The sequence below is a fragment of the Cervus elaphus genome, chromosome 14 (assembly GCF_910594005.1).
Source record: "Cervus elaphus chromosome 14, mCerEla1.1, whole genome shotgun sequence".
Classification (NCBI taxonomy): domain Eukaryota; kingdom Metazoa; phylum Chordata; class Mammalia; order Artiodactyla; family Cervidae; genus Cervus; species Cervus elaphus.
In genome coordinates, this window is record NC_057828.1 from 40,016,427 (window position 1) to 40,043,231 (window position 26,805).

Sequence of the window (26,805 nt, forward strand, 5' to 3'; positions counted from 1 at the left end):
CAATTGTAAATTTCTATGTCCCCCCATCATAAGAGCACCTCAATATATCAGACAAACATCATAAAACACAAAAGGAGAAAATAATAGTAACACAATCATAGTGGGAAAATTTAACATCCCACTTAGATCAATGGACAGATCATCCAGACAAAAAATCAGTAAAGAAATACAGGTGACACATTAGACTAGATAGACTGAATTGATATTTAGATGGAGCATTCCATCTGAAAGCAGCAGAATACACATTCTTTTCAAGAGCACATGGAACAGTCTCCAGGATACATCTGGGCCACAAAGCAAGCCTCATTAAATTCATAAAATTGAAATCACATCAAACATCTTTTCCAACTACAACACTATGCAACTAGAAATCAACTATAAGGGAAAAACTGAAAAGCACAAACACATGGAAGCTAAACAATATGCTACTAAACAACCAATGGATCACTAAGGAAATCAAAGAGGAAATAAATACCTAGAAAAAAATGAAAATTAAAACAATGATCTAAAACCTATGGGATGCAGCAAAAGCACTTCTAAAAGCTAAGTTAAAGTGATACAAGCTTATCAAAAAACAAGAAAAATCCCAGATAAACAGCCTAACTTACACCTAAGCAACTAGAGAAATAATAAAAAAAAAAATTCAGAGTTAGTAGGAGAAAAGAACTCATAAAGATCAGAGCAGAAATAAATGAAATATAGACCAAGGAAAGAAAAGATCAATCAAAATAAAAGATGGTTCTTTGAAAATATTTCAAAAAGTGATAAACCTTTAGCCAGACTCATAAAGGGGAAAAAAAAAAAAAAAAAGGAGAGGAGGACCCAAATCAATAAAACTAGAAATGAAAATGGAAAAGTTACAATGCACAAAACAGAAATACAAAGGATCATACTATTACTAGAAGCAACTATACACCTCAAAAATGGACAATATAGAAGAAATGGACAAACTCTCAGAAAGGTACAATTCCCCAAGACTGAACCAGGAAGAAATAGAAAATATGAACAGACTAATAGCAAGTTCTGAAATTTAAACTGTGATTTAAAAACTCCCAACAAGCAAACGTTCCAGAATGGGTGGCTTCACAGGCAAATTCTACCAAATATTTAGAGAAAACATCTATACTATACTAAACATCTATACTACTAACATCTACACTTAAACATCTATACTACTAAAACTGTTCCCAAAAATTGCAGAGGAAGGAATACTTCAGAACTAATTCTATGATGCCATCATCACTCTAATATCAAAACCAGACAAAAATACCACAAAAAAGAAAATTACACACCAATATCACTGATGATCATTGACGTAAAGATCCTCAACAAAATGTTAGCAAACCAAGTCCAAAACTTTTACAAAATCTGCAAATCAATCATAATGTGATATAACATATTAAAAATTGAAGAACAAATCCATATCATCATTACAACAGATGCAGAAAAATCTTTTGATAAAATTCAACATCCATTTATGATAAAAACTCTTCAGAGAGTGGGCACAGAGGGAACATACCTCAACATAATAAAGACCATATACGACAAACCCACATCTAACGTATACTCAATGGTGAAAAGTTGAAGGCATTTCCTCTAAGGGCAGTAACAAGACAGTTAAACACCACTTTCATTAAACATAGTTTCGGAAGTCCTATTCACAGTAATCAGAGAAGAAAAACAAATAAAGGGAATCCAATTGGAAAGGAAGAAGTAAAACTGCTAGTATTTGCAGATGATGTGATACTACACATTGAAAATCCTTAAGATGCTACCAGAAAACTACTAAAACTCATCAATGAATTCAGTAAAGTTGCAGGATGAAAAATTAATATGCAGAAATAAGTTGCATTTCTATAAACTAACCATGAAAGATTAGAAAGAGAAATTAAGGAAACAATCACATTTACCGTCACATCAAAAAGAATAAAATAAACTTAATGGTCCACCGGAGAAGGCAATGGCAAACCACTTCAGTATTCTTGCCTTGGGAACCCCATGAACAGCATTAGAAGGCAAAAGACAGGACATTGAAAGAAGAGCTCTACAAGTCGGTAGGGGCCCAATATGCTAGGGGAAATCAGTGGAGAAGTAAATCCAGAAAGAATGAAGAGATGGAGTCAAAGCAAAGACAACATCCAGTTGTGGATGTGACTGGTGTTGGAAGCAAAGCTCGATGCTATAAAGAGCAATCTTGTATAGGAACCTGGAATGTTAGGTCCATGAATCAAGGCAAATTGGAAGTGGTCAAACAGGAGATGGCAAGAGTGAACATCAATGTTTTAGGAATCAGTGAACTAAAATGAACTGGAATGCGTGAATTTAACTCAGATGACCATTATATCTACTACTGTGGGCAAGAATCCCTTAGAAGAAATGGAATCGCCATGATAGTAAACAAAAGAGTCCAAAATGCAGTACTTGGATATAATCTCAAAAATGACAACGATCTCTGTTTCTTTCCAGGGAAACCATTCAATACCACGGTAATCCAAGTCTATGCCCTGACCAGTAATGCTGAAGAAGCTAAAGACATACAAGACCTTCTAGGACTAACACCCCCCAAAAAGATGTCCTTTACATTGTAGGGGACTGGAATTCAAAAGTAGCAAGTCAAGAGATACCTGGAATAACAGGCAAATTTGGCCTTGGAGTACAAAACAAAGCAGGGCAAAGGCTAACAGAGTTCTGTCAAGAGAACGCACTGGTCATAGCAAACACTCTCTTCCAAAAACACAAGAGAAGACTCTACACATGGACATCACCAGATGGTCAACACCGAAATCAGACTGATTATATTCTTTGCAGCCAAAGATGGAGCAGCTCTATACAGTCAGCAAAAACAAGACCAAGAGCTGACTGTGGCTCAGATCATGAACTCCTTATTGCCAAATTCAGACTTAAATTGAAGAAAGTAGGGAAAACCACTAGACCATTCAGGTATGACCTAAATGAAATCCCTAACAATTATACAGTGGAAGTGAGAAATAGATTCAAGGAATTGGATCTGATAGACAGAGTGCCCAAAGAACTATGGACAGAGGTTCATGGCATTGTACAGGAGGCAGTGATCAAGACCATCCCCAAGAAAAAGAAATGTAAAAAGGCAAAATGGTTGTCTGAAGAAGTCTTACAAATAGCTGTGAAAAGAAGAGAAGCAAAAGGCAAAGGAGAAAAGGAAAAATATACCCATTTGAATGCAGAGTTCCAAAGAAGAGTAAGGAGAGAGAAGAAAGCCTTCCTCAGTCATCAGTGCAAAGAAATAGAGAAAAACAACACAATGGGAAAGACTAGAGATCTCTTCAAGAAAATTAGAGATACCAAGGGAACATTCCATGCAAAGATGGGCTCAATAAAGGACAGAAATGGTATGGACCTAACAGAAGCAGAAGATATTAAGAAGAGGGGGCAAAAATACACAGAAGAACTGTACAAAAAATATCTTCATGACCCTGATAACCATGAAGATGTGATCACTCACCTACAGCCAGATATCCTGGAATAAGTCAAGCAGGCCTTAGGAAGCATCATTACAAAGCAAGGGGAGGTGATGGAATTCCACTTGAGCTATTTCAAATCCTAAAAGATGATGCTGTGAAAGTGTTGCACTCAATATGCCAGCAAATTTGGAAAACTCAGCAGTGGCCACAGGACTGGAAAAGCTCAGTTTTCCTTCCAATCCCAAAGAAAGACAATTCCAAAGAATGGTCAAACTACTACACAACTGCACTCAACTTGCATGCTAGCAAAGTAACGCTCAAAATTCTCCAAGCCAGGCTTCAATAATACGTGAACAGTGAACTTTCAGATGGATTCAGTGAACTTCAATCTGAATTTAGAAAAGGCAGAGGAACCAGAGATCAAATTGCCAACATCCATTCGATCATCAAAAAAAACAAGAGAGTTCCAGGAAAACATCTACTTCTGTTTTATTGACTACACCAAAGCCTTTGATTGTGTGGATCACAACAAACTGTGGAAAATTCTTCAAGAGACAGGAATACCAGACCACCTGACCTGCCTCTTGAGAAATCTGTATGCAGGTCAAGAAGCAACAGTTAGAACTAGACATGGAACAACAGACTGGTTCCAAATTGGGAAAGGAGTACGTCAAGGCTGTATATTTTCACCTTGCTTATTTAACTTATATGCAGAGTACATCATACAAAATGCTAGGCTGGATGAAGCACAAGTTGGAATAAGATTGCTGGGCAAAATATCAATAACCTCAGATATGCAGATGACACCACCCTTATGGCAGAAACCGAAGGAGAATGAAAGAGCCTATTGATGAAAGTGAAGGAGGAGAGTGTAAAAGTTGGCTTAAAACTCAACATTCAGAAAACTAAGATCATGGCATCTGTTCCCATCACTTCATGGCAAATAGATGGGGACAAAATGGAAAGCATCAGAGACTTTATTTTTTGGGCTCTAAATTCACTGTAGATGGTGACTGCAGGCATGAAATTAAAAGACACTTGCTCCTTAGAAGTAAAGTTATGACCAACCTAGACAGCATATTAGAAAGCAAAGACATTACTTTGCCAACAAAAGTCTGTTTAGTCAAAGCTATGGTTTTTCCAGTAGTCATACATGGATGTGAGAGTTGGACTATAAAGAAAGCTGAGTGCTGAAGAATTGATGCTTTTGAACTGTGGTGTTGGAGAAGACTCCTGAGAGTCACTTGGACTGCAAGGAGATCCAACCAGTCCATCCTAAAGCAGATCAGTCCTGGGTGTTCATTGGAAGGACTGATGCTGAAGCTGAACCTCCAATACTTTGGCCACCAGATGCAAAGTACTGACTCATTGGAAAAGACCCTGATGCTGGGCTAGATGAAGGCAGGAGGAGAAGGGGATGACAGAGGATGAGATGGTTTAATGGCATCACCGACTCGATGGACATGAGTTTGAGTAAGCTCCGGGATTGGTGATGGACAGGGAAGACTGGCATGCTGCTGTCCATGAGGTCTCAAAGAGTCAGACATGACTGAGCAACTGAACTGAACTGAACTAAATATAGGGAGGCAAAAGACCTATGCAGAAAAGACCTATGTAGAAAGCAACTGAACTGAACTGAACTAAATATAGGGAGGCAAAAGACCTATGTAGAAAAACTTTAAGATGTTGGTGTTAAAACTGAAGATGACACAAAGTGAAGGAAAGCTATACCACATTCTTGTATTGGAGCAGTATTGTTAAAACACTAGGTTGAGACTTCTTCGGTGGTCCAGTGGTTCAAAATACACCTGCCAATGAAGGGGACACAGTTATGATCCCTGGTCCAGGAAGATCCCACATGTGGTGCAACTAAGCCCATGCACCACAACTCTCTGAACCTGTACTCTAGAACCCAAGCTTTTACAGCTGATGCTCCACACAAGAGAAACCACTACAGTAAGAAGTCCATGCACTGCAATGAAGTGTAGCCCCTGCTCAGCACAATTAGAGCCCCACATGCAGTAACAAAGACCTAATATAGCCAAAAATAAATAAATACACTTTTTACAAAAATAAGTAGACTACCCAAAACAGTGTACACATCCAATGGAATCTCTATCAAATTACCGATGGCATTTTTCTCAGAACTAGAACAAAAAATTTTTAAATTTATATGGAAACACAAAAGACCCCCAAATACCCAAAACAATCTGGAGAAAGAAGAATGGACCTGAAGGAATCACACGTCTTTACTTCAAACTATATTACAAAACTACAGTAATCAAAATAGTATGGTACTGGCAACAGAAACAGATACATAGATCAATGGAACAACACAGAAAGCCCAGAAATGATCCCACACACCTATGGTCAATGAATCTACAACAAAGAAAATAATATACAATGGAGAAAAGACAATCTCTTCAAGTTGTGCTCAGAAAATTGAACAGCTACATGTAAAATAATAATATTAGAACATTTCTAACACCATATATAAAAAATAAACTCAAAATGGATTAAAGACTTAAATGTAAGACCAGATACTATAAAAATACTAGAGAAAAACATAGGCAGAACATTCTTTATGTAAATCTCAACAATATCTTTTTGGATCCATCTCCTAGATGGCATAATACTATACACTAAAAATAAAAATGTATACAATGTCAAAACAGAAATAAAAACAAAAATAGACAAATGGGACCTAATTAAACTTAAAAGCTTTTGCACAGCAAAGGAAACCATAAGCAGAACAAAATGAAACCTATATAATGGGAGAAAACATTTGCAGATGATACAACCAACAAGAGATTCATTTCCAAACTATACAAACAGCTCATACAATTCAATACAAGAAAACAAGTAACCCAATCAAAAAAAGTACATGGAATGATGCTTAATATCACTATTAGAGAAATGCAAATGAAAACTATAATAAGATAACACCTCACACCTGTCAGAATGGCCATCATCAAATAGTCTACAAATAATCAATTTGGAGAGGGTGTGGAGAAAGAGGAACCCTCCTCCATTGTTGGGAATGTAAATTGGTACAACCAGCATGGAGAACAGTATAGAGATTCCCTAAAAGGCTAAAAATAGAGCTACCATCAGATTATTCAGCCATAAAAAAAAAAAAAAATGAAACAATGCCATTTGCAGCGATATGGATGGACCTAGAGATTATCACACTAAGTGAAGTAAGCCAGATAACAAAGATAAATAACATACAAAGTGAAAGCGAAAGTCGCTCAGTCGTGTCCGACTCTTTGTGACCCCATGGACTATACAGTCCATGGAATTCTCTAGGCCAGAATACTGGAGTGGGTAGACTTTCCCTTCTCCAGGGGATCTTCCCAACCCAGGAATTGAAGCAGGGTTTCCTGAATTGCAGATGGATTCTTTACCAGCTGAGCTAACAGGGAAGCCCATATATATAAACTAACACAACATTGCAAATCAACTATATTTCAATAATGCTTTTAAAAAAGGTAAAGCCATAAAGCAAGAGAAAAAGGTGAATGAAAATAGGAAAAATAAAACTAACACAAAGCCTATAAAGAGAACTTGCAAGATTATAACTCATTGTTTACCATTCTAGGCCATTCCACTAACACATAGTTCATTTCTTCAAAATACAGATGCATGTCTTCTTTAACTGTCAAAATGTCTTTGCAAGTGTATTGTTCCATTATTATTCTATTCCATTATCTTGACTTGCTTTTTAAAGGACTCAGGTTATACATATGCTTTCTGAATTGAGCTTATATGCTTTACCTAATAAAGTCTACCCAACCAAAATAAACCTTTCTTTAAAAATGACTCTTCTCCTATTACCCATAAATGCATAGACTGGGAGGCTGCCAGAATGGTAGAATAGGAGGGCCTTGCGCTCAAAAAGGCACACCAAAATTGCAATTATTTACAGAGCAACTATTGATGAGAAAGACTAGGAAACTAGCAGAAAAACAAATCTACAACTAAAGAACTAAAGAAGGAAGCACAATAAGATGGGTAGGAAGTGCAGAGACACTATACAGTCAATATCTATACCCCCAGGTCAGAGAACCGTGAAGCAGAGGAGAATCACAATTTCAGAGGTTCTGCCCAAGAAGTAAGGCATCTAAACCCCACATTGGGCTACCCAGCCTGGGGGTCCTGCACCAGAAAGATGAACCCCCAGAATATCTGATTTTGAAGGCCTCTGAGCCTTGCTTTCAGGAGAGTCAGAGGGCTGTAAGAAACAAAGACTTCACTTTTAAAGCATACACGGTAAAACTCATATGCTCGAAGACCCAAGGCAGAAGCAGTAATTGAGAAAGACCGTGGATCAAACACACTGATCTTGGAGAGCCTCCTAGAGAGACAGGAGGCAACTTGGACTCACCTGGAGACATAGACTCTAGTAAGTAATGAGGATGAAAGTTACAGTGTGGCAAACATAGCCAAGAATAAGGTAATATCTTCACACAATGACAGATGAGAAATTTATATGGTGAACATTTTATAACATATAGAAATATGGAATCACTATGTTGTATGCCAGGAACTAAGGAAGTGTTGTAGGTCAATTATATTTCAAAAACAAATTAAATTCATAGAAAAGGAGATAGGATTTGTGGCTTGCCAGAGGCTGGTGGGAGGGGTAATTTCCAGTTAGAAGATAAATAATACTAGGGATATAAGGCACAACATGATAAATGTAATTAACACTGCTGTATATTATATATGGAAGTTGTTGAGAGTAAATTCTAAGAGTTTTTCACCAGAAAATATTTTTTCTTTTCCTTATATTTGCATGATGGATGTATGCTAAATTTATTGTGGTAATCATTTCATGATGTATGGACATCAAATCATTATGCTATAGGCTTTAAACTTATACAATGCTTTGTGTCAATTATGATCTCAATAAAACTTGAAGGCGGCGACTCTCATGGAGGCAGCAAGCACGAGATGTGTCTGTTGCCCTCATTAGGTTTAATTACCCGGTTGGATCATGGTCATATTTTAGTCTCTCAAAGTGCTCTAGCAATTGTCAGGGGTTTACATGAAGTGACCATGGGTGTATCAAACTGTACAAAACTGTATGGAAACTATATCAAAGTTGTACATGTTTCTAAAATGAAAAGGCTCTCATATTCTCCTCACTCTGCACTTTGCTGTTGGTGTGACAAGGCATTTAAAGACGTTCCTGGCATTTTTTTTTTTAATTTGTAAGGTGGTGGGTTAACTTTATGGTCATTGGCTAGAAATCCCAAGTTCTCAACAGTACATATCTATAGCTTGTAAAAAGAACAAAGCAACCGAGATACACTTTTAATGGTCCTTGCTTGGTGTGGAGGCTGTTGGGCAATGCCGTCCAGAGGGGCCATTGCTCAGGGCATGCACTGTGGAACCGGACCTGTAGACACTGAAGTGGGCATCCAAGGCTGTCTCGTTTTTGTATATAGTGACATAGCATCCCGCTGCCATTATTAGCTGTGGAGAAGGAGAGGGTCAGCTGGAATGGGAATTGTTTCGGATCGTTTTTCATTGAAGTGCTTCCCTTGTGGCTCAGCTGGTAAAGAATCCGTCTGCAATGCAGGAGACCTGGGTTTGATCCCTGGGTTAGGAAGATTCCTTGGAGACAGGAAAGGCTATCCACTCCAGTATTCTGGCCTAGAGAATTCCATGGACTATATAGTCCACGGGTTCACAAAGAGCCAGACACGACTGAGCGACTTTCACTTTCAATGAAGTACAGTAGTTTTAAACTTTTTTAAACAAACCATAGAACTCTGCATTGTCAACAAAGCCAAGAGCCACTGCACCGATGAAAATTCAAGAACCTTCTGTACCAAACATGATCTGCAATGTCCTATTAATTTTTTTGTATGTTTGGAGTACTTAAATGTTTTTGAAATCAAATAAACAGTATTACATTTTTAAAAAACATCAAGGAAAAAAATAAATGCATGTTAATTTCTCATGCAAATAATAATTTCATTATGTAAAAAAGCACATAAATATGCTTTCCATTGGTGCTTATTTGTGTGTTAGTTGCTGCCTTGGTCATTCTGAGAAGGACTAAATTCTTATGTCTACGAAATGTTTGGTTTATAAGTGCCTAGGGAACAAAAGACTAATTGGCCTGTGAAATTGCTTTTACAGGTGTCTAAAATTGTGGATACTATTTATAAGCAATTGTGTGGAGATGATTCTCCCATTTTGAGGGAAGCTATGTTGCGGGTCATCACTTTGTTGACACGTACTTCACCGAAGAAAGTCATCTTTCAACTTATGGACTACCCAGTACCAGCAGATGAGTAAGGCCCCTCACGCTCCTTCCTCAGGGGTTGCTCAGTCTTGAGAGTCAGATAGAGTGGGGCAGGTCAGATCTCCTTTCTTTCTTTCCTGAAAGATAATGTCTATTTTTACACCACATGGGATGATTGTAAGGCTTAACTAAGATCATATACAGTATGTATAGCTTCATAAAATATGTGACACACAGTAGACAATCAAGAAATGATCATTGTTATTATTTATTCAAGGCTTTAATTGTATTCTGTTGTGTATCCCACATTGAAAAACCTCTCCTCAAAGTAATAATGGTTTTTTCCCCATATGTGATAGAATTCATAGTGAGATTTTTTTTTTCATATATGAAGGACAGACCTAAGATATTTCCACCCACCAATAAAATAATAAAACAAAAAAATTCCCAGGTATAGTTGGGAGTCCCCTGTCCCTTAACTGTTTATTTGAAATTCATGATCCAGGATCAGAAGAAATATTTAAGAAGAAAACATGTTAATGTGAGCCTACGTGACTTTATGAATCTAACAGCCAAATTAGAAGAGCTTATTAAATCACATTACTCCATTTCTATAGTTCATACATTGGAAGGGAAGGTATTACTTCTCTATTACAGTGTAAAAGGTAGGAAGTTACATTATAAAAGAATTCAGGCCTTGGAAACAAATTGACCCTTATATCCTGTGTGACATCATGTAAGTTTCATAAACATTATGATCCTCAATTTCCTAATCTGTGACATGAGAAAACTTTTTATCTGTGAAGCTGTTACATGGATTAAATTAGTTAATGTCTATAAGAGGGCAATGAAATCAACAAAATGCTAAACCAATTTTGCTGATTTTTTTCAACAAGCCAACCAAGTTTATTGGTTTTTTGTTGGTTGTTCTTGTTGTTGTTGACTTTTTTCAACTGAGAGATTGCATTTTTTAAGGAAGCTTAAATTCACAAAGTATTTTACTACTTAGGAAATTCCTGAAAAGTAAAAATATTCATAAGACTCAGTGTTTTCTTATTTAGGTAGGAACTGAGTATCCACTGTGTGTAAAGTATTTGCAGCCTTCAAGCATTTTGTTGAGGAGATTGGATATACCCACATGAATATAAGATAAAAGCTGCCAATGAGTCCATCATGAACAGTATGAATTGAGAAGGTACAGAAGGCAAACATAATTAGAATTAGATGAACTTTATTAAATTGGTCACCAGCAGGTCTTGTGCAATAGTAGGTGAGCTACTTAATAAAGTTCATCTAATTCTAATTATGTTTGCTTTCTGTACCTTCTCAATTCATACTGAATCAGTTCTAATGAGGTGGATGAAACTGGAGCCCATTATACAGAGTGAAGTAAGCCAGAAAGAAAAACACCAATACAGTATACTAACGTATATATATGGAATTTAGAAAGATGGTAACAATAACCCTATATGCAAGACAGAAGAAGAGACATAGATGTATAGAACAGACTTTTGGACTCTGTGGGAGAAGGCGAGGGTGGGATGATCTGAGAGAATAGCATTGAAACATGTATATTATCAATTGTGAAACAGATTGCCAGTCCAGGTCTGATGCATGAGACAAGTGCTCAGGGCTGGGGCACTGGGATGACCCAGAGGGATGGGATGGGGAGGGAGGTGGGAGGGGGGTTCAGGATGGGGAACACATGTAAATCCATGGCTGATTCATGTCAATGTATGGCAAAAACCACTATAATATTGTAAAGTAATTAGCCTCCAACTAATATAAATATTAGCCTCTTGAGAAACCAATATTAGCCTTTTGAGAAACCTATATTAGCCTCTTGAGAAACCTATATTAGCCTCTTGAGAAAATTATATGCAGGTCAGGAAGCAACGGTTAGAACTGGACATGGAACAACAGACTGGTTCCAAATAGGAAAAGCAGTATGTCAAGGCTGTATATTGTCACCCTGCTTATTTAACTTATATGCAGAGTACATCATGAGAAACGCTGGGCTGGAAGAAGCACAAGATGGAATCAAGATTGTGGGAGAAATATCAATAACCTCAGATACACAGATGACACCACCTTTATGGCAGAAAGTGAAGAGAAACTAAAAAGCCTCTTGAGAGTGAAAGAGGAGAGTGAAAAAGTTGGCTTAAAGCTCAACATTCAGAAAACTAAGATCATGGCATCTGGCCCCATCACTTCATGGGAAGTAGGTGCAGAAACAGTGGAAACAGTGTCAGACTTTGTTTTTTTAGGCTCCAAAATCACTGTAGATGGTGAATCCAACCATGAAATTAAAAGACGCTTACTCCTTGGAAAGAAAGTTATGACCAACCTAGATAGCACATTAAAAAGCAGAGACATTACATTGCCAACAAAGGTCCGTCTAGTCAAGGCTATGGTTTTTCCAGTGGTCATGTATGGATGTGAGAGTTGGACTGTGAAGAAAGCTGAGTGCTGAAAAATTGACGCTTTTGAACTGTGGTGTTGGAGAAGACTCTTGAGAGTCCCTTGGACTGCAAGGAGATCCAACCAGTCCATCCTAAAGGAGATCAGTCCTGGGTGTTCATTGGAAGGACTGATGCTGAAGCTGAAACTCCAGTACTTTGGCCACCTCATGCAAAGAGTTGACTCATTGGAAAAGACCCTGATGCTGGGAGGGATTGGGGGCAAGAGGAGAAGAGGACGACAGAGGATGAGATGGCTGGATGGCATCACCAACTCGATAGACATAAGTTTGAGTAAACTCCGGGAGTTGGTGATAGACAGGGAGGCCTGGCGTGCTGTGATTCATGGGGTCGCAAAAGGTCGGACATGACTGAGTGACTGAACTGAACTGAATATAAATAAATGGAAAAAAAAGAAAAAGAAAAATTACTATCATAAATTTTAAAAAAAGAAAAGATTGGAATTTGTAGGTAAGCTTAAACAGAGAAACAGAAAGAAGATCTGGTCAGCCAGAAGATACGATTAAGAGGCAAAGGAAAAGGCCTTGAAAGATTTGATGTCCATGTGGTTCTAAGCATGATTCTATGAATAAGCCTTGCAGACAAAAGCATTTGGTACTAGGGTTCTAGAGAGCTGAGTGTGTCCATGTTCTGAGGGGCCAGGGCCCCATATTAAGAACACAAACGCAGAGAGAATGAGCAACAGAGTTCAGAACTCAGCACAGCTTGACAAAGTATCAAGAATATACCAACACAGAGGACTGCTTTTAAAATGAGCAACAGTAAGAATAATCCTGAAGAGTAGCAGGTATGTAGGGACAGCAACTTGGGAATTGGAGGCTGAGAAGCTGGGGTTCTAGTCACATCTGGTGAACTGATTAGACATGTGACATTTGGGGAAATGGCTTAGTTTTTAAATTTAACTTTCTAATTTTTAAGTTATGTAGATTTTTATTTAGTTAGCTTTTTATCCAGCTTTTTAAATTGATTTATTTACATATATGTTAATTTGTATATTGATACCAGTTTTAAAATATTCAATTATTCCTGGGCAAACAAGGTCACAAGGTGGGAAGGAGGAGTATGGGGTATAGAAGCTGATCAGTTCCTGACTTTGAGCTGAACAGATATTTATTTATTTATTTTTTATACATTTATCATAAATTTTTTTTTATTTTTTTAAAATTTTTATTAGTTGGAGGCTAATTACTTCACAACATTGCAGTGGGTTTTGTCACACATTGACATGAATCAGCCATGGAGTTACATATATTCTCCATCCCGATCCCCCCTCCCACCTCCCTCTCCACCCGATTCCTCTGGGTCACAAAAATCTTAATGGGATCATTTGGGAATGGGAATATCAGCTTGTTTGGGAATTGTCTGCAGTTTCTTTGCTCTATAAAGATGTAAAACCAAGACTGTTTCCCTCATTTGAGTCACACTGTTGAGCAGGAAATGAAAAGTGCATGATTCTCATGTTCAGGGGTGGCGGGTTGTGTTTGCAGCATTTTGATACTGATGTGGTATGCAGCCGGTGCTGAGTCAAGTGTGGTCCCTCATGTACTGAAGACAATCTTGTTGATACTGAAAGGAAAGCCTAGAGAAATGGAGAAAATAACAGAAAGAAAACATTTCTCTCTCAACGCTACGAATATGATGCCTGTGGCGGTAATTAACACAATGAGTAATTTCTGTATGTTGTCATTGTTTTCTTAATCATGAAAATTCCTATCTGCCCACAGACTCAGTCATACTTCCTTGACACAATTTGGCTCTCATTCATTCATTCATACACTCAGTGCACATCCATGGTCACAAAGCTTACCCTCTTGTAAGAGACACAGACAATGAACCAAAAAATATGTGTCATATGTCAGATGATACAAAGCTTAGAAGAGATATAAAGCAGGGTAGGAAAAAGAAGTGGCTGGGAGGGTTCGGTAAATTGCTCAGGGCAGGTCTCTCTACTGTAGTAATCTAATCAAAGACCTGAATTAGGTGAGGGAGTGATCCTTGCAGGTACCTGGGCATGACAGTCCTAGACAGAGAGAAGGGCAAAAGCCATGTAGTGATGGGAGTTTACCTGGTATGTTAGTGAAGCAAGGTCAAAACATCTGGATAGAATTTTAAGCGAGGGTGAAAGTGTAGGAGATGGTATCGGAGAGGCAGCCACCAGTGAGGTCACATAGACTTGATAGGCACGTGAAGGCCTAATCTCATTCATGCCATCATTATATATCTCCCAAGCACCCACATTGGCACTCTTGAGAGTAAATTCAAGTCTTATAGAGATATAATAGGAAAAAATGGATAATGTTCCACCAACATGTTGTGGTGAGATGTGTTTCTCTGATATTGTAGGTTATTGTAGTGGTCAGGGGACCAAACAATTTGTTAGTGACCTGGTATGCCCCGCCCCCCTTAAATATTTCACTGTCCTGGATTGTTGAAGCAGTGGGAGGACCTGCGTTATCAACCACAGAGGCATGGAGCCTGGGGAGGTGTGTCCTCCTTGGGGATCAGCTTGCTTCCTGCCGGTTTGGCAGTCAGGCATGTTGTTAGTGCTTTGGGAGCCCATGGCCAGAAAATGCTTGGCACAGTTCCTGCTTCAGAATGGACTTAGTGACTGTTATTGAATGAATGAGTATACATGCTCGCTTCACGTTTCCTTCAAGGAAATTGGGGGAAGGGTTGCAGAGTCTCTCCCTTTCCACGTCCCTCATCACTGCCAACTGGGTTTAAAGGGAGGTGGTTACATTCTTGACGCCTTTTCCTTTCCATTACAGGCATCCCAGGCCCTGTGCACATTACTGCCTCTTGGTCCTTACAAGAAAGCAGTGGCGCAGTTTTTCCCCCAGCTTCTGATGGCCCTCATGCTTCAACTCTTCTACAGCAGCAACCTGAGACTGATGACAGAAGACAGGCCTTTGTGAGATACTAGGGGTTGTTTCAGACTGAATAAGAAATGCGCTTCCAGCTGTCAAACATCTCTACTCCCTTGGGTTCCTTTGGAACTACATAATCCCATGTGCAGTATATTCATTTATTATAGTTTTCTCCCCCTTGAAGGGTAGGATGCCTTTGGAAAAGTAATTACCCTAAGTACCTCAAAGTAAGCTAGGACCTTCCCTGAATGTGTATGTAGTATAAAAAAAAAAAAAAAAAAAACTCCCACAGAACACAGTTTATTCCTGCCACAAAGGGAGGCCACCACACAGAAAGAGTAGGGAGGAGCAGCAGGTCCAGAGCTGGACATGTACTAGCTCTGCCATTTACTCTGATAGTGATCTCTCAGGGTAAATTAGGTGTGAGGTGAAATAATATGCCCAGATGTGTTTTGTGAAAGGTAAAGTTGTTTTGTGGTTGGTGATGTAATGGGTGGGCTTATGATAGCATGCTACCATTCTGTCCAGGTGTGTATGCATGCTAAGTCACTTCAGTCATGTCTGACTCTTTGCAACCCCATGGATTATATAGCCCACCAGGAAATTCTGTCCATGGGATTCTCCAGGAGAGAATACTGGAGCGGGTTGCCATGCTCTCCTCCAGGGGATCTTCCCAACTCAGGGATTGAACCCGCATCTCTTATGTCTCCTGCATTGGCAGCTGGGTTCTTTACCACTAGTGCCACCTGGGAAGCCTGTCATTCTGCCCACATAAGGTAAATTCAGCTTTTCTCTTTTGTCCAAGAGATTACAGTTAGCTTTGCTACTGTGCAGGGTAATCTGAACCCAACTGTCTGCTATTTGCCCTAGTCTAAGCCAGGCAGGACTCTCAAACACAATCTGTCCCATTAAGATATTAAGTATGCTAATATAATCCACTCTCTTTCAAGCAGACATACACCAAATCATCGCTAGTAGGTAAGAATGTATTCTATTTATTTAAAGCATCCAAAGAAGACAATCAATAGGCACCTTTAGCATGTTTTCACATCATTTAGCATCTTTTGCTAATAAGCTTTTACTTTTTTTTTTTTTTTTGCTAATAAGCTTTTAATAAACTAATAGGCTGCTCTACTATTAATCCTAGATTTTACATGCTACAATTTCAGTTTCACCCTACATCCCACAGCCTGTTAATCAGGAGAGATGAAGACCATTTAGTGCTCTTTTCCTTTGAAGCATCCCCGTTCACAAAATCAGCATCCTGTCCATCGTAGAAAAGGCAGGTCACTTGTATTTAGATAGGTAACGGCTACTGGCAGGTGATGACTCTCCTCTTCTTTTGGCCCTTAGCTATGCCCGGGATGCCCTGAGAGTTCTGCTTAATTGTTCTGGACTTCAAGAGGTGGATACTGCGCTAAACAAAAAGAACTGCTGGAACCAGTTTTCACAAGTACTGTTTCACCATCACGGAGTCTACCTTGTGGCCAAGTAAGAACAGGGGCTTTGAGAAATGTTCTGTCTCTTTCCCACCTGTTTCATCTTTCTTCAACTGAGCCACGTGGGAACACAGTCAGTATCCACTCCAAACTTCCAAATCTCTCTTAATGATCTGAACTGCCATTCAACTTCTACTTTTTCACTTATTTTTGAGGGGGGTTTATTTTTCCTTGCCTTGCTCTCTTACCTAAAGATACAGATACCAAATTATCCTTCCTCCACCCAACAAGTTTCCCTTTCAGATATGGAGAACTAGAGGGGAATCTGCTTCTTCCTTCCTCTGTTGTTAGCTGATTTCTGCTTTATAGACATCAGGTGGTTATAAATGTGCTCTCACTTAGAAGAGGTCTGATAGAAACCTGTGCCCAATGAGACAGATAAATTTGGGAAAGTATGATAGAAAAGGGTTTTTACTTGTACCACAGTTCTTTTTCTAGCTAGTCCACCAGTGAATAGCAAGTTTCTGATTACAGGAATGAGATTTTCTGATCAAGAATCACGATACATGGCCTTGACAACTTGGCAGACCATTTGAAGTTGTGACTGACTCAGAAAGTACAGTGTATATGGTTTCTGGACTCTTGGTGCTTTTAAACCAACATTTTATTTACACATAGATTTTAAGAACATATTTTATATAAAAACAAAAGGTGCTAACTTTCCATCCTACAGATAGAGTCATTCATTCGTCAGTACCCTAGTACATTTGTATCTTCTTGCTCAAAGCATGGTCCACATACCAATAGCAATAGCATCACCTGGAAGTGAAATATGCAGAACCTCAAGGCCCTCTCCAAACCTACTAATCAGAAGCTGCATTTTAGCAAGATCCCTGATTGATCTGTATGCACATTCAAATTTGAGCATCAGAAAAAGACCCTGATGTTGGGAAAGACTGAGATCAGGGGGAGTAGGGGGCAATAGAGGATGAGATGGTTGGATGGTATCACCCACTCAATGGACATGAGTTTGAGCAAACTCCAGGAGATAGCGGAGGACAAAGGAGACTGTGTGCTACAGTCCATGGGGTTGCAAAAAGTCAGATGCAAAATAACATCTGAACAACAACACTTGTTGAAAAGTGAACAACACTTTTGTGCTTCTCTACCTGGAATCTTCAAATCGAAGCTCTGTTACATGATTCTTCCCAGTCCTGCCAATCTGATCTAGGCCAGCATGTTGGAATAACTGTGAGCCTGGTCACTGGTCCAAGTGTCTTATAGAGAATGGCTCAGTGAATCAGGGCTCACCACCTCATCTCCTTAATAACCTAGGATATCTCCCAGGATAGTTTCTTAATTATATCATTCAAAGGAATGATTTGGTCTAAAACCACCAATGCAACCTGTGTGGCCATCTTTGATTGTCAAGATATTTATTTTGCATTATTTATTTTTTCTCCTTTTGGTCAGGCATGGATGGGAGCTTACAGTAACATAGGGCAGTCTGTACTGTGACACGGGATAGGAGAAATGGGAAAGAGGAGTGATGTTAAGGACAGAGAGATTTTCAGTGATCCAGGTACATATAGCTCCCCAGAGTCTGCATAGAATTCATAATGGGGCTGCAGTTTACCTTGGATTAAGGGATATTTGAGAATATTCTTTTTATCTGCATGATACAAAATATAAGGCTAATGGTTCTCCCTTTTCTACCATTAGCATTTGCTGATGCAGAAAGTGTTTTTATCTTCTTTGCTAATTCAGTGCCTTATTCTCCTTTACAGAACTCTCAGTGAATATAAATTTCCACAGTTTCCAGAGACCTTGCATTATCTCTACAAACTCGCTGTAGAAGGTCCTAGAAGGTCAGAAGACAGTGTCATCACAATAACATTTCTCACTGAAGTGAGTTTCACTAGGAGACTGTGAATAGCTGCATTCTCATTTCCTTTCCTCATGCAAACTTAAATCAACACTCCAATGTTTTATCTCCCTCTCCAAATGCTGATTCTTACCAAAAGTTAAGACAATAACAGATATCTGAAGCTGAGGGGGTAAGGTGAAGATAGATTTGGATTATGAGAGGGTTGTCCCTTAGACTGTTCCAGAAGTTGGCCTTTGAAGGGGTGTGGATTGTGCAAACTAATTATTTTTGTAGCACTAATTCATATATCTCTGCATGCTTGTTAAAGTATTTGGATAATTGAGTTTACTAAAGGTGCTAGGTGACATTTGGATCTAAATGAGACTTCAGACTGCATGGAGGAAAAAAAAGAATGGACTAAATAACTGAGTAACATGAAGATATAGAACTCTATCACTTTGTACATGAGCATTACATCAAATATTGGAATGCCATAAAGAATTGAGTAAATTGAAGCTTTTTGCTTACAAAAAGCATGTAGAAAATTCTATAAAATGAAATTAACTAAATGAAATCTGCTGCTGCTGCTGCCGCTAAGTCGCTTCAGTCGTGTCCGACTCTGTGTGACCTCATAAACGACAGCCCACCAGGCTCCCCCGTCCCTGGGATTCTCCAGGCAAGAACACTGGAATGGGTTGCCATTTCCTTCTCCAATGCATGAAAGTGAAAAGTGAAAGTGAAGTCGCTGAGTTGTGCTCTTAGCGACCCCATGGACTGCAGCCTACCAGGGTCCTCCATCCATGGGATTTTCCAGGTGAGAGTACTGGAGTGAGGTGCCATTGCCTTCTCCAAATAAAATCTAATCTTCCCTAAAAGTAATATATAATATACAAGTTTCGATCTAAGGTATGATGCTAAATATTTCCCAAAGTTTGACATGATTTCAAACTTCATAGCAAAATAGTTAATAAACTACAAAGGCATACCCCTACACTATAGTATGTACTTCTAAAGCTTTCAGAAGGATACATGAATTAGTTTAACTTAACATTGCAATGGCAAATCACCTATTTTTTCAAACTTGCTTAATGCATTTGAATCTCTCATATTTTATTATGTGACTCATTATTTTTATTGTACTATCCTTTAATTATGTACAAATACCAAATTGGTCTAAACATAACATACAAAATCCCTCCCATACAATAATACAGTTAAAAGAAATTTATACCTACTATTCATTTTTAATTTCTATCTCAAATAAAGCAAGTGAGTTCAGGTTTTTAACATAAATAGATGGATAAAGAGAAAGACAGGTGGGGGGGTGAAGGATGGAGGGAGGGAGAAAAGAAATTTCTTAGCTCAGAAAGGCCTAGAAGTTGTGAGTACCTCTATTCCTCAGATTTTGGTTTCTAAATACCGTTTCCCACAAAAAGGAACAAGGGTTCCCTGTAGGAATGGTTGATTCCAGGGAATGTACACAATGAATCTGGAACACCCTGTTCTGTCAGACTTACTTAAAAAATGACAGAATGGGTCAAAAGGACACAGAAGCCAGCTTGAAGGAGCATCCCCGGGAAAACCTATGACAATCTGATCATCAAAAGGATTGACAATAATAGTTTATAATCTTTTGAATAAAATAAGAATTCTTGAGCTTGAAAAAAATAAATAAAAAATAAACTTACAGACTACATAAAATTTATATAAGCATCATTAATATACCTGATAATGTTGAATGAAATTTAGTTGCCTCTCGCATCATGGATGTAATACTTATTTGATGTAATATTACATAATGGATGTGATATAATTGGACAGTCACATGACTGTCCATCCAGGAAATCAGCAATGACCACACTCTTCCACTGCTTTCTCTGTTTAGAACTTCTGGGCAATTGTCAACTTTCCAGTTCAACTATGCAGCCCCTTGGCCTTTAGTTATTTTGAGCACACAATCTATGTATTTTACCTTATTTTGGTCTTCTCGGCCAGTGACACCTAAGATAGTATTACCAATGCCTATGCCATCTATTTATATTTGTTATTTCTAGTTTTCTACTAATGTAAATAGCAATCGAGTTTACATCTTTGTGCCTAAATTTTCTTTCTTTTGGTATTTTATTTTCTTATAATAGATTCCAAGAATTTGCAATAATAACTAAAGTGTATAAGTATTCTTGGGCTTCCCTGGTGTCTCAGTAGTAAAACATCTGCCTGCCAATGCAAGAGACGCAGGTTTGATCTCTGGGTCAGGAAGAGCATCTGGAAAAGGAAATGGCAACTCAGTCCAGTATTCTTGCCTGGGAAATCCCATGAACAGAGGAGCCTGATGGGCTACAGCCCATGGGGTCAGAGAAGAGTCGGACACAACTTAGCGACATAAACGTTCTCAGGCTAGGGATGGTTTCCTGGAAGGCAGTGCATCAGTCCTCCCCACACAGTTCATGGGAGAGCTCATTCCATAGCACTTCACCACCATGGACAAGCTCTCCAATGTGAGAGTGGATGTCCTATGGGCGATTTGATTTGTTCTTACTGTTAAAACTTTCAGAGAGGTTGAACATTTTTAAAATATTGTTATTTATAAAGTTTCATATTATGAATACTCTGATCTTTATCCAGTTAGCTACTATGACCTTAGTTTTTTTCCTAAGGAATTGTATGATTCTCTCTCTCTCACACACACACACACACACCACAGATTTGTGGAGGATGTCAAGTAACATATGAACATGGTACTTTAAACATCATTAGTAAGATAAATCACAAAGATTTAAAAAAAAATCTGTAAAAAAATATTCTCCCCCCCCGAGGGTTTATTGATGTTATATGTGTTGATACCATAATTTTAAGATTATGATATGCATTGAAAGTGAAAGTGTTAGTCACTTAGTTATGTCCAACTCTCTGCAACCCCGTGGACTTTAGCAAGCCAGGCTCCTCTGTCCATGGGATTCTCCAGGCAAGAATACAGGAGTGGGTTTTTATGCCCTTCTCCAAGGGATATTCTGGACCCAGTAATTGAACCTGGGTCTCCTGGGCTTCCAAGGTGATGCTAGAGGTAAAGAAACTGTCTGTCAATATAGGAGACACAAAACACACGGGTTCGATTTTTGAGTCGGGAAGATCCCCTGGAGTAGGGCACAGCAACCCACTCCAGTATTCTTGCCTGGAGAATCCTACGGACTGAGGAGCCTGGTGGGCTACAGTCCATGGGGCCACAAAGAGTCAGACACAACTGAAGTGACTTAGCACACACATGCTCCTGCCCTGCAGGCAGATTCTTTACCATCTGAGCACCAGGGAAGCCCATGGTATGCATTACATGGTAGAAAATGAATGAGTAAACATATAACTGCTATTAGGCACCAAGGTTTTCCAGGTAAGAGAAAGAGGAGGCAGCATAAAAGTATAAAAAGTTAACATAAACGCTATTATCCTATATGTAAGAATTTCTTTCATCATATCTATATGTATGAAATTTTCTTTCATCATATGTATATAACAAAGCATGTATTTCCTATTATATCTGCTACTTCTCCTTCCCTCTATGAGCCCAGAAATACATGTGAAGTAAAGGTATGTGTATGCATTTAGAGTTTTAGTGTGATTTGTATTTGTTTTACTAAAAATGTCTTGATTTTTATTACTGAAGCAAAAAAAAAAAATCATGCTTGGCCATTATTCCATCTATTAACTTAACTGTTTTCTTTTAGCTTCTCAATAATTTCTTCAAGGACCCATTCCCAGAAAAATTTTTGGTTCTCTTCAGAAACTGGGTCAATGACCCCGATCCTGCAGTTTGCAAATTGAGCCTTCAGAAAATTGCCAGTATGGCACCAGTTATCAATGAGGTATGCATGTGTATGTGATTTGTGTCTGCCAGCAGTCAAAGTTACGATCTGAGATTTGATATAACTCAGTATCGTTACAGACAAAACACTGATTGTTTTTAGTTTATACATCCCTAAAACAATATCAAAGTCAAGTATTTTATCAATAAGGAAACCGAGTTGAGTTGAAAGGATGTGTTGTCAATAGGTTTTATCATCTTATTTATATCTTCCCAGAAGATTATTCACTACACTCAGGACTTATCAAAATTGCCCACAAAAACACTCTTGTTGCAGTCTAAACCACATGTCCGTAAGTTATTTTTCATTCCAACATACACACATGAATACACATTAATTCCTACCTCAGAGCATTTGTTCAAGTTTTTTCTTCCTTTATACTACTTTCCTCCTTCACCCATTCACATTTTTCTTATTTTTCAATGATTATCTCAAGTCAACTTTCACTGAATATTCTGCTTTCTAGCAGCCTGATCCCTTTCAGAGCCACACCAACTATAAGCACTTGCTTATATAATATTTATATTTATGGCTCTCTACCTATGACTCTGAAACTAACAGCATCAGCGTCTCTCAGAAACTTGTTGAAAATGCACATTGTCAGGCCCTATCACAAGCCTACAGAATCAGAAATCCTAGAGGTTGTGCCCACCAACCTATGACTTCAAAATTCCTCCAGGTCATCCTCAGTTCAGTTCAGTTCAGTCACTCAGTCGGGTCTGATTCTCTGCAAATCCATAGACTGCAGCATGCCAGGCTTCTCTGTCCATCACCAACTCCCGGAGTTGCTCAAACTCACATCTATCGAGTTGGTGATCCCATCCAACCAACTCACCCTCTGTCGTCCCCTTCTCCTCCTGCCTTCTATCTTTCCCAGCATCAGGGTCTTTTCCAATGAGTCAGTTCTTCACATCAGGTGGGCAAAGTATTGGAGTTTCAGCTTCAGCATTAGTCCTTCCAATGAATATTTAGGACTGATTTCCTGTAGGATGGACTAGTTTCATCTCCTTGCAGTCCAAGGGACTCTCAAGAGTCTTCTCCAACATCACAGGTCAAAAGCATCAATTCTTTGGCACTCAGCTTTCTTTATGGTTCAACTCTCACATTCACACATGACTACTGGAAAAACCATAGCTTTGACTAGGTGGAACTTTGTTGGCAAAGTAATGTCTCTGCTTTTTAATAGGCGGTTTAGGTTGGTCATAGCTTTTCTCCCAAGGAGTAAGTGTCTTTTAATTTCAAGGCAGCAGTCACCATGTGCAGTGATTTTGGAGCCCCCCAGAAATAAAGTCTGTCACTGTTTCCATTGTTTCCCTGTCTATTTGCCATGAAGTGATGGGACCAGATGCCATGATCTTAGTTTTCTGAATGTTGAGTTTTAAGCCAACTTTTTAACTCTCCTCTCTCACTTTCATCAAGAGGCTCTTTAGTTCCTCTTTGCTTTCTGCCATAAGGGTGGTGTCATCTATGTATCTGAGGTGATTGATATTTTTCCCTGCAGTCTTGATTCCAGCTTTTGCTTCATCCAACCCAGCATTTTGCATGATGTACTCTGCATATAAGTTAAATAAGCAGGGTGACAACATACATCCTTGATGTATTCCTTTCCCAATTTTGAACCAGTCCGTTGTTCCATGTCTGGTTCTAACTGTTGCTTCTTGACCTGCATACACATTTCTCAGGAGGCAGGTGAGGTGGTCTGATATTTCCATCTCTTAAAGAATTTTCCACAGCTTGTTGTGATCCACACAGTCAAAGGTTTTAGCCAGGTGATTCTAATATAGGCTAAACTGGAGAACTACTGTCCTATATCATTTCCCACTGAGTCATGTAAATACTACTTGCCTTTCCAGAAGAGTACATCAAAGCAATCCCTAAGAAAGGCAATCCCAAAGAATGCTCAAACTACCACACAACTGCACTCATCTCACATGCTAGTAAAGTAATGCTCAAAATTCTCCAAGCCTGGCTTCAGCAATACGTGAACCATGAACAATGTTCATGAACCATGAACAGATGTTCAAGCTGGTTTCAGAAAAGGCAGAGGAACCAGAGATCAAATTGCCAACATCCGCTGGATCATTGAAAAAGCAAGAGAGTTCCAGAAAAACATCTATTTCTGCTTTATTGACTACGCCAAAACCTTCGACTGTGTGGATCACAATAAACTGTGGAAAATTCTGAGGGAGAGGGGGAATACGAGACCACCTGACCTACCTCTTGAGAAACCTGTATGCAGGTCAGGAAGCAACAGTCAGAACTGGACATGGAACAGCAGACTGGTTCCAAATAGGAAAAGGAGTACCTCAAGGCTGTATATTGTCACCCTGCTTATTTAACTTGTATGCAGAGTACATCATGAGAAACGCTGGGCTGGAAGAAGCACGAGCTGGAATGAAGATTGCAGGGAGAAATATCAATAACCTCAGATATACAGATAACACCACCCTTATGGCAGAAAGTGAAGAGGAACTAAAAAGCCTCTTGATGAAAGTGAAAGAGGAGAGTGAAAAAGTTGGCTTAAAGCTTAACATTCAGAAAACTAAGATCATGGCATCTAGTCCCATCACCTCATGGGAAATAAATGGGGAGACATTGGAAACAGTGTCAGACTTCATTTTTGGGGGTTCCAAAATCACTGTAGATGGTGACTGCAGCCATGAAATTAAAAGACACTTACTCCTTGGAAGGAAAGTTATGACCACCCTAGATAGCACATTAAAAAGCAGAGACGGGGGGGAGGAGCCAAGATGGCGGAGGAGTAGGACGGGGAGACCACTTTCTCTCCTACAAATTCATCAAAAGAATATCTGAACGCAGAGCAAACTTCACAAAACAACTTCTGATCGCTAGCTGAGGTCATCAGGCGCCCAGAAAAGCAGCCCATTGTCTTCGAAAGGAGGTAGGAAAAAATATAAAAGATAAAAAGTGAGACAAAAGAGCTAAGGACGGAGATCCGTCCGGGAAGGGAGTCTTTAGAGGACGTTTCCAGACACCCGGAAACCCTCGCACTGGCAGGCCTGGGGGAAGTGTTTCAATCTAGGAGGGCAACCTGACTGGGAGGGAAACAATAAATAAAACCCACAGATTAGGTGCCTAAAAGCAACTCTCAGCAGAAAAGTGCCCCAGACACCCACATCCGCCACCAGCAAGTGGGGGTGGCACGGAGAGGAGCAGGCGGCATTGTTTGGGGCAGGGTCCGGGCCTGAGTGCCCTGAGGACAATCGGAGGGAGCTTTTGTGAGTTGCCGGCTTGAACTGTGGGAGAGCAGGGAAGAGAGAGAAAATTGGTCGGCCCGAACTCGCTGCCGGCCGTTCGCGGAACGGGGGGACCGAGAGAGTCTGGAGAGGGGCTCGCACATTGCGGGCCGGCCCGGACCCACCGGAGGCGGGAGCAGGTCGCGGCGAGACACAGCGCGCAGGCACCCGACCGACGCGGGCGGGGACGGGCTGGGGGCAGAGGGCAGAAGGCGCACACACCTGACTGGCGCCGGCAGAAACCGAGACTGGGACCATGGGAGAGGGTGCGCCGCACCCGGAGAGAGTGCGCCGGTCAAGCTCCTGGCTGCCTGGACCGCTCTGACGGGGAAGGCACAAGAGCGGACTCAGCCTTTTGTTCCGCGCTCTTGTGGATCACCCGAGGGCTGGAGCTGCGCGCGGCTTGCTCCATGAGGAGCGGCCGGGTTTCTGAGCAGCGCAGACCGAGAAACCAGCGCCAGCCTCTCCCGACAGCGCCAGCCCATCCCCGCAGCGTCAGCCCCTCCCAGCAGCGCGACAGAGCTAGCTACCTGAATAAGAGTCCACCTCCGCCCGCCTGTGTCAGGGCAGAAATGAGGCTCTGAAGAAACCGGCAAACAGAAGCCAAATAAACAAAGGGAACCGCTTCAGGAGAGAGCGGTGCAACAGATTAAAATCCCTGTAGAAAACACCGTTTACACCGGAAGAGGCCTGTAGATATCGAGATCTGTAAGCTGGAACGAGGAGATATCTGAAACTGAGCCGAACCGACACTGACCGCAACAGCTCCAGAGAAATTCCTAGATATATTTTTACTTTTTTTTTTTTTTATAAGAAAAAAAAATTTTTTTTTAATTTTTTCTTTTTTATTTTTTCTCTTTTATTTTCCTTTAAAATTCCCTATTACTCCCCCATCATTCCTTAACTTTCATTTTCATAGATTTTTACGATTTATTTAATTAGGGAAAATTCTTTTTTTTCTCTTTCTTTCTTTTTTCCTCCTTTTTCTCTTCTATTTTCTATTTTTCTTTTTCTCTTATTTCTTTTAAAGTCCTCTAGTACTCCTCTACTACTCCTTAATTTTCATTTTCAATACACTATAACCTTACCAAAAAAAAAAAAAAAGAGAAGCCCTATTTTTTAAACTGAACTTCATATATATTTAAAAAAATTTTTTTTGTGTGTGTTTTGGTTTTTGTTTTTAATATAGTATTTTTAAGAGTCTAATCTCTACTCTAGATTTTTAATTTTTGTTTTTCAATATATCATATAAATTGTGAACATTTAAGAATCCAATATTCAGTTCCCATTTTTATTCAGGAGTGTATTGATTTTTCTCTCCCAATCTTGACTCTCTGTT

At 39.5% G+C, this 26,805-nt stretch overlaps 1 protein-coding gene across 1 annotated transcript in view; it reads left to right on the forward strand.

The window, feature by feature from the left end:
• Positions 1–26,805, forward strand: part of MROH9 (maestro heat like repeat family member 9) — a 150,890-nt gene that overhangs the window by 99,332 nt on the left and 24,753 nt on the right. Inside the window, exons 13-18 of the mRNA XM_043922893.1 lie at positions 9,594–9,748; positions 13,667–13,829; positions 14,948–15,090; positions 16,400–16,537; positions 18,273–18,393; positions 22,072–22,209. Coding sequence (XP_043778828.1) covers positions 9,594–9,748; positions 13,667–13,829; positions 14,948–15,090; positions 16,400–16,537; positions 18,273–18,393; positions 22,072–22,209 — 858 coding nt within the window. The remainder of the gene's footprint in view (positions 1–9,593; positions 9,749–13,666; positions 13,830–14,947; positions 15,091–16,399; positions 16,538–18,272; positions 18,394–22,071; positions 22,210–26,805) is intronic.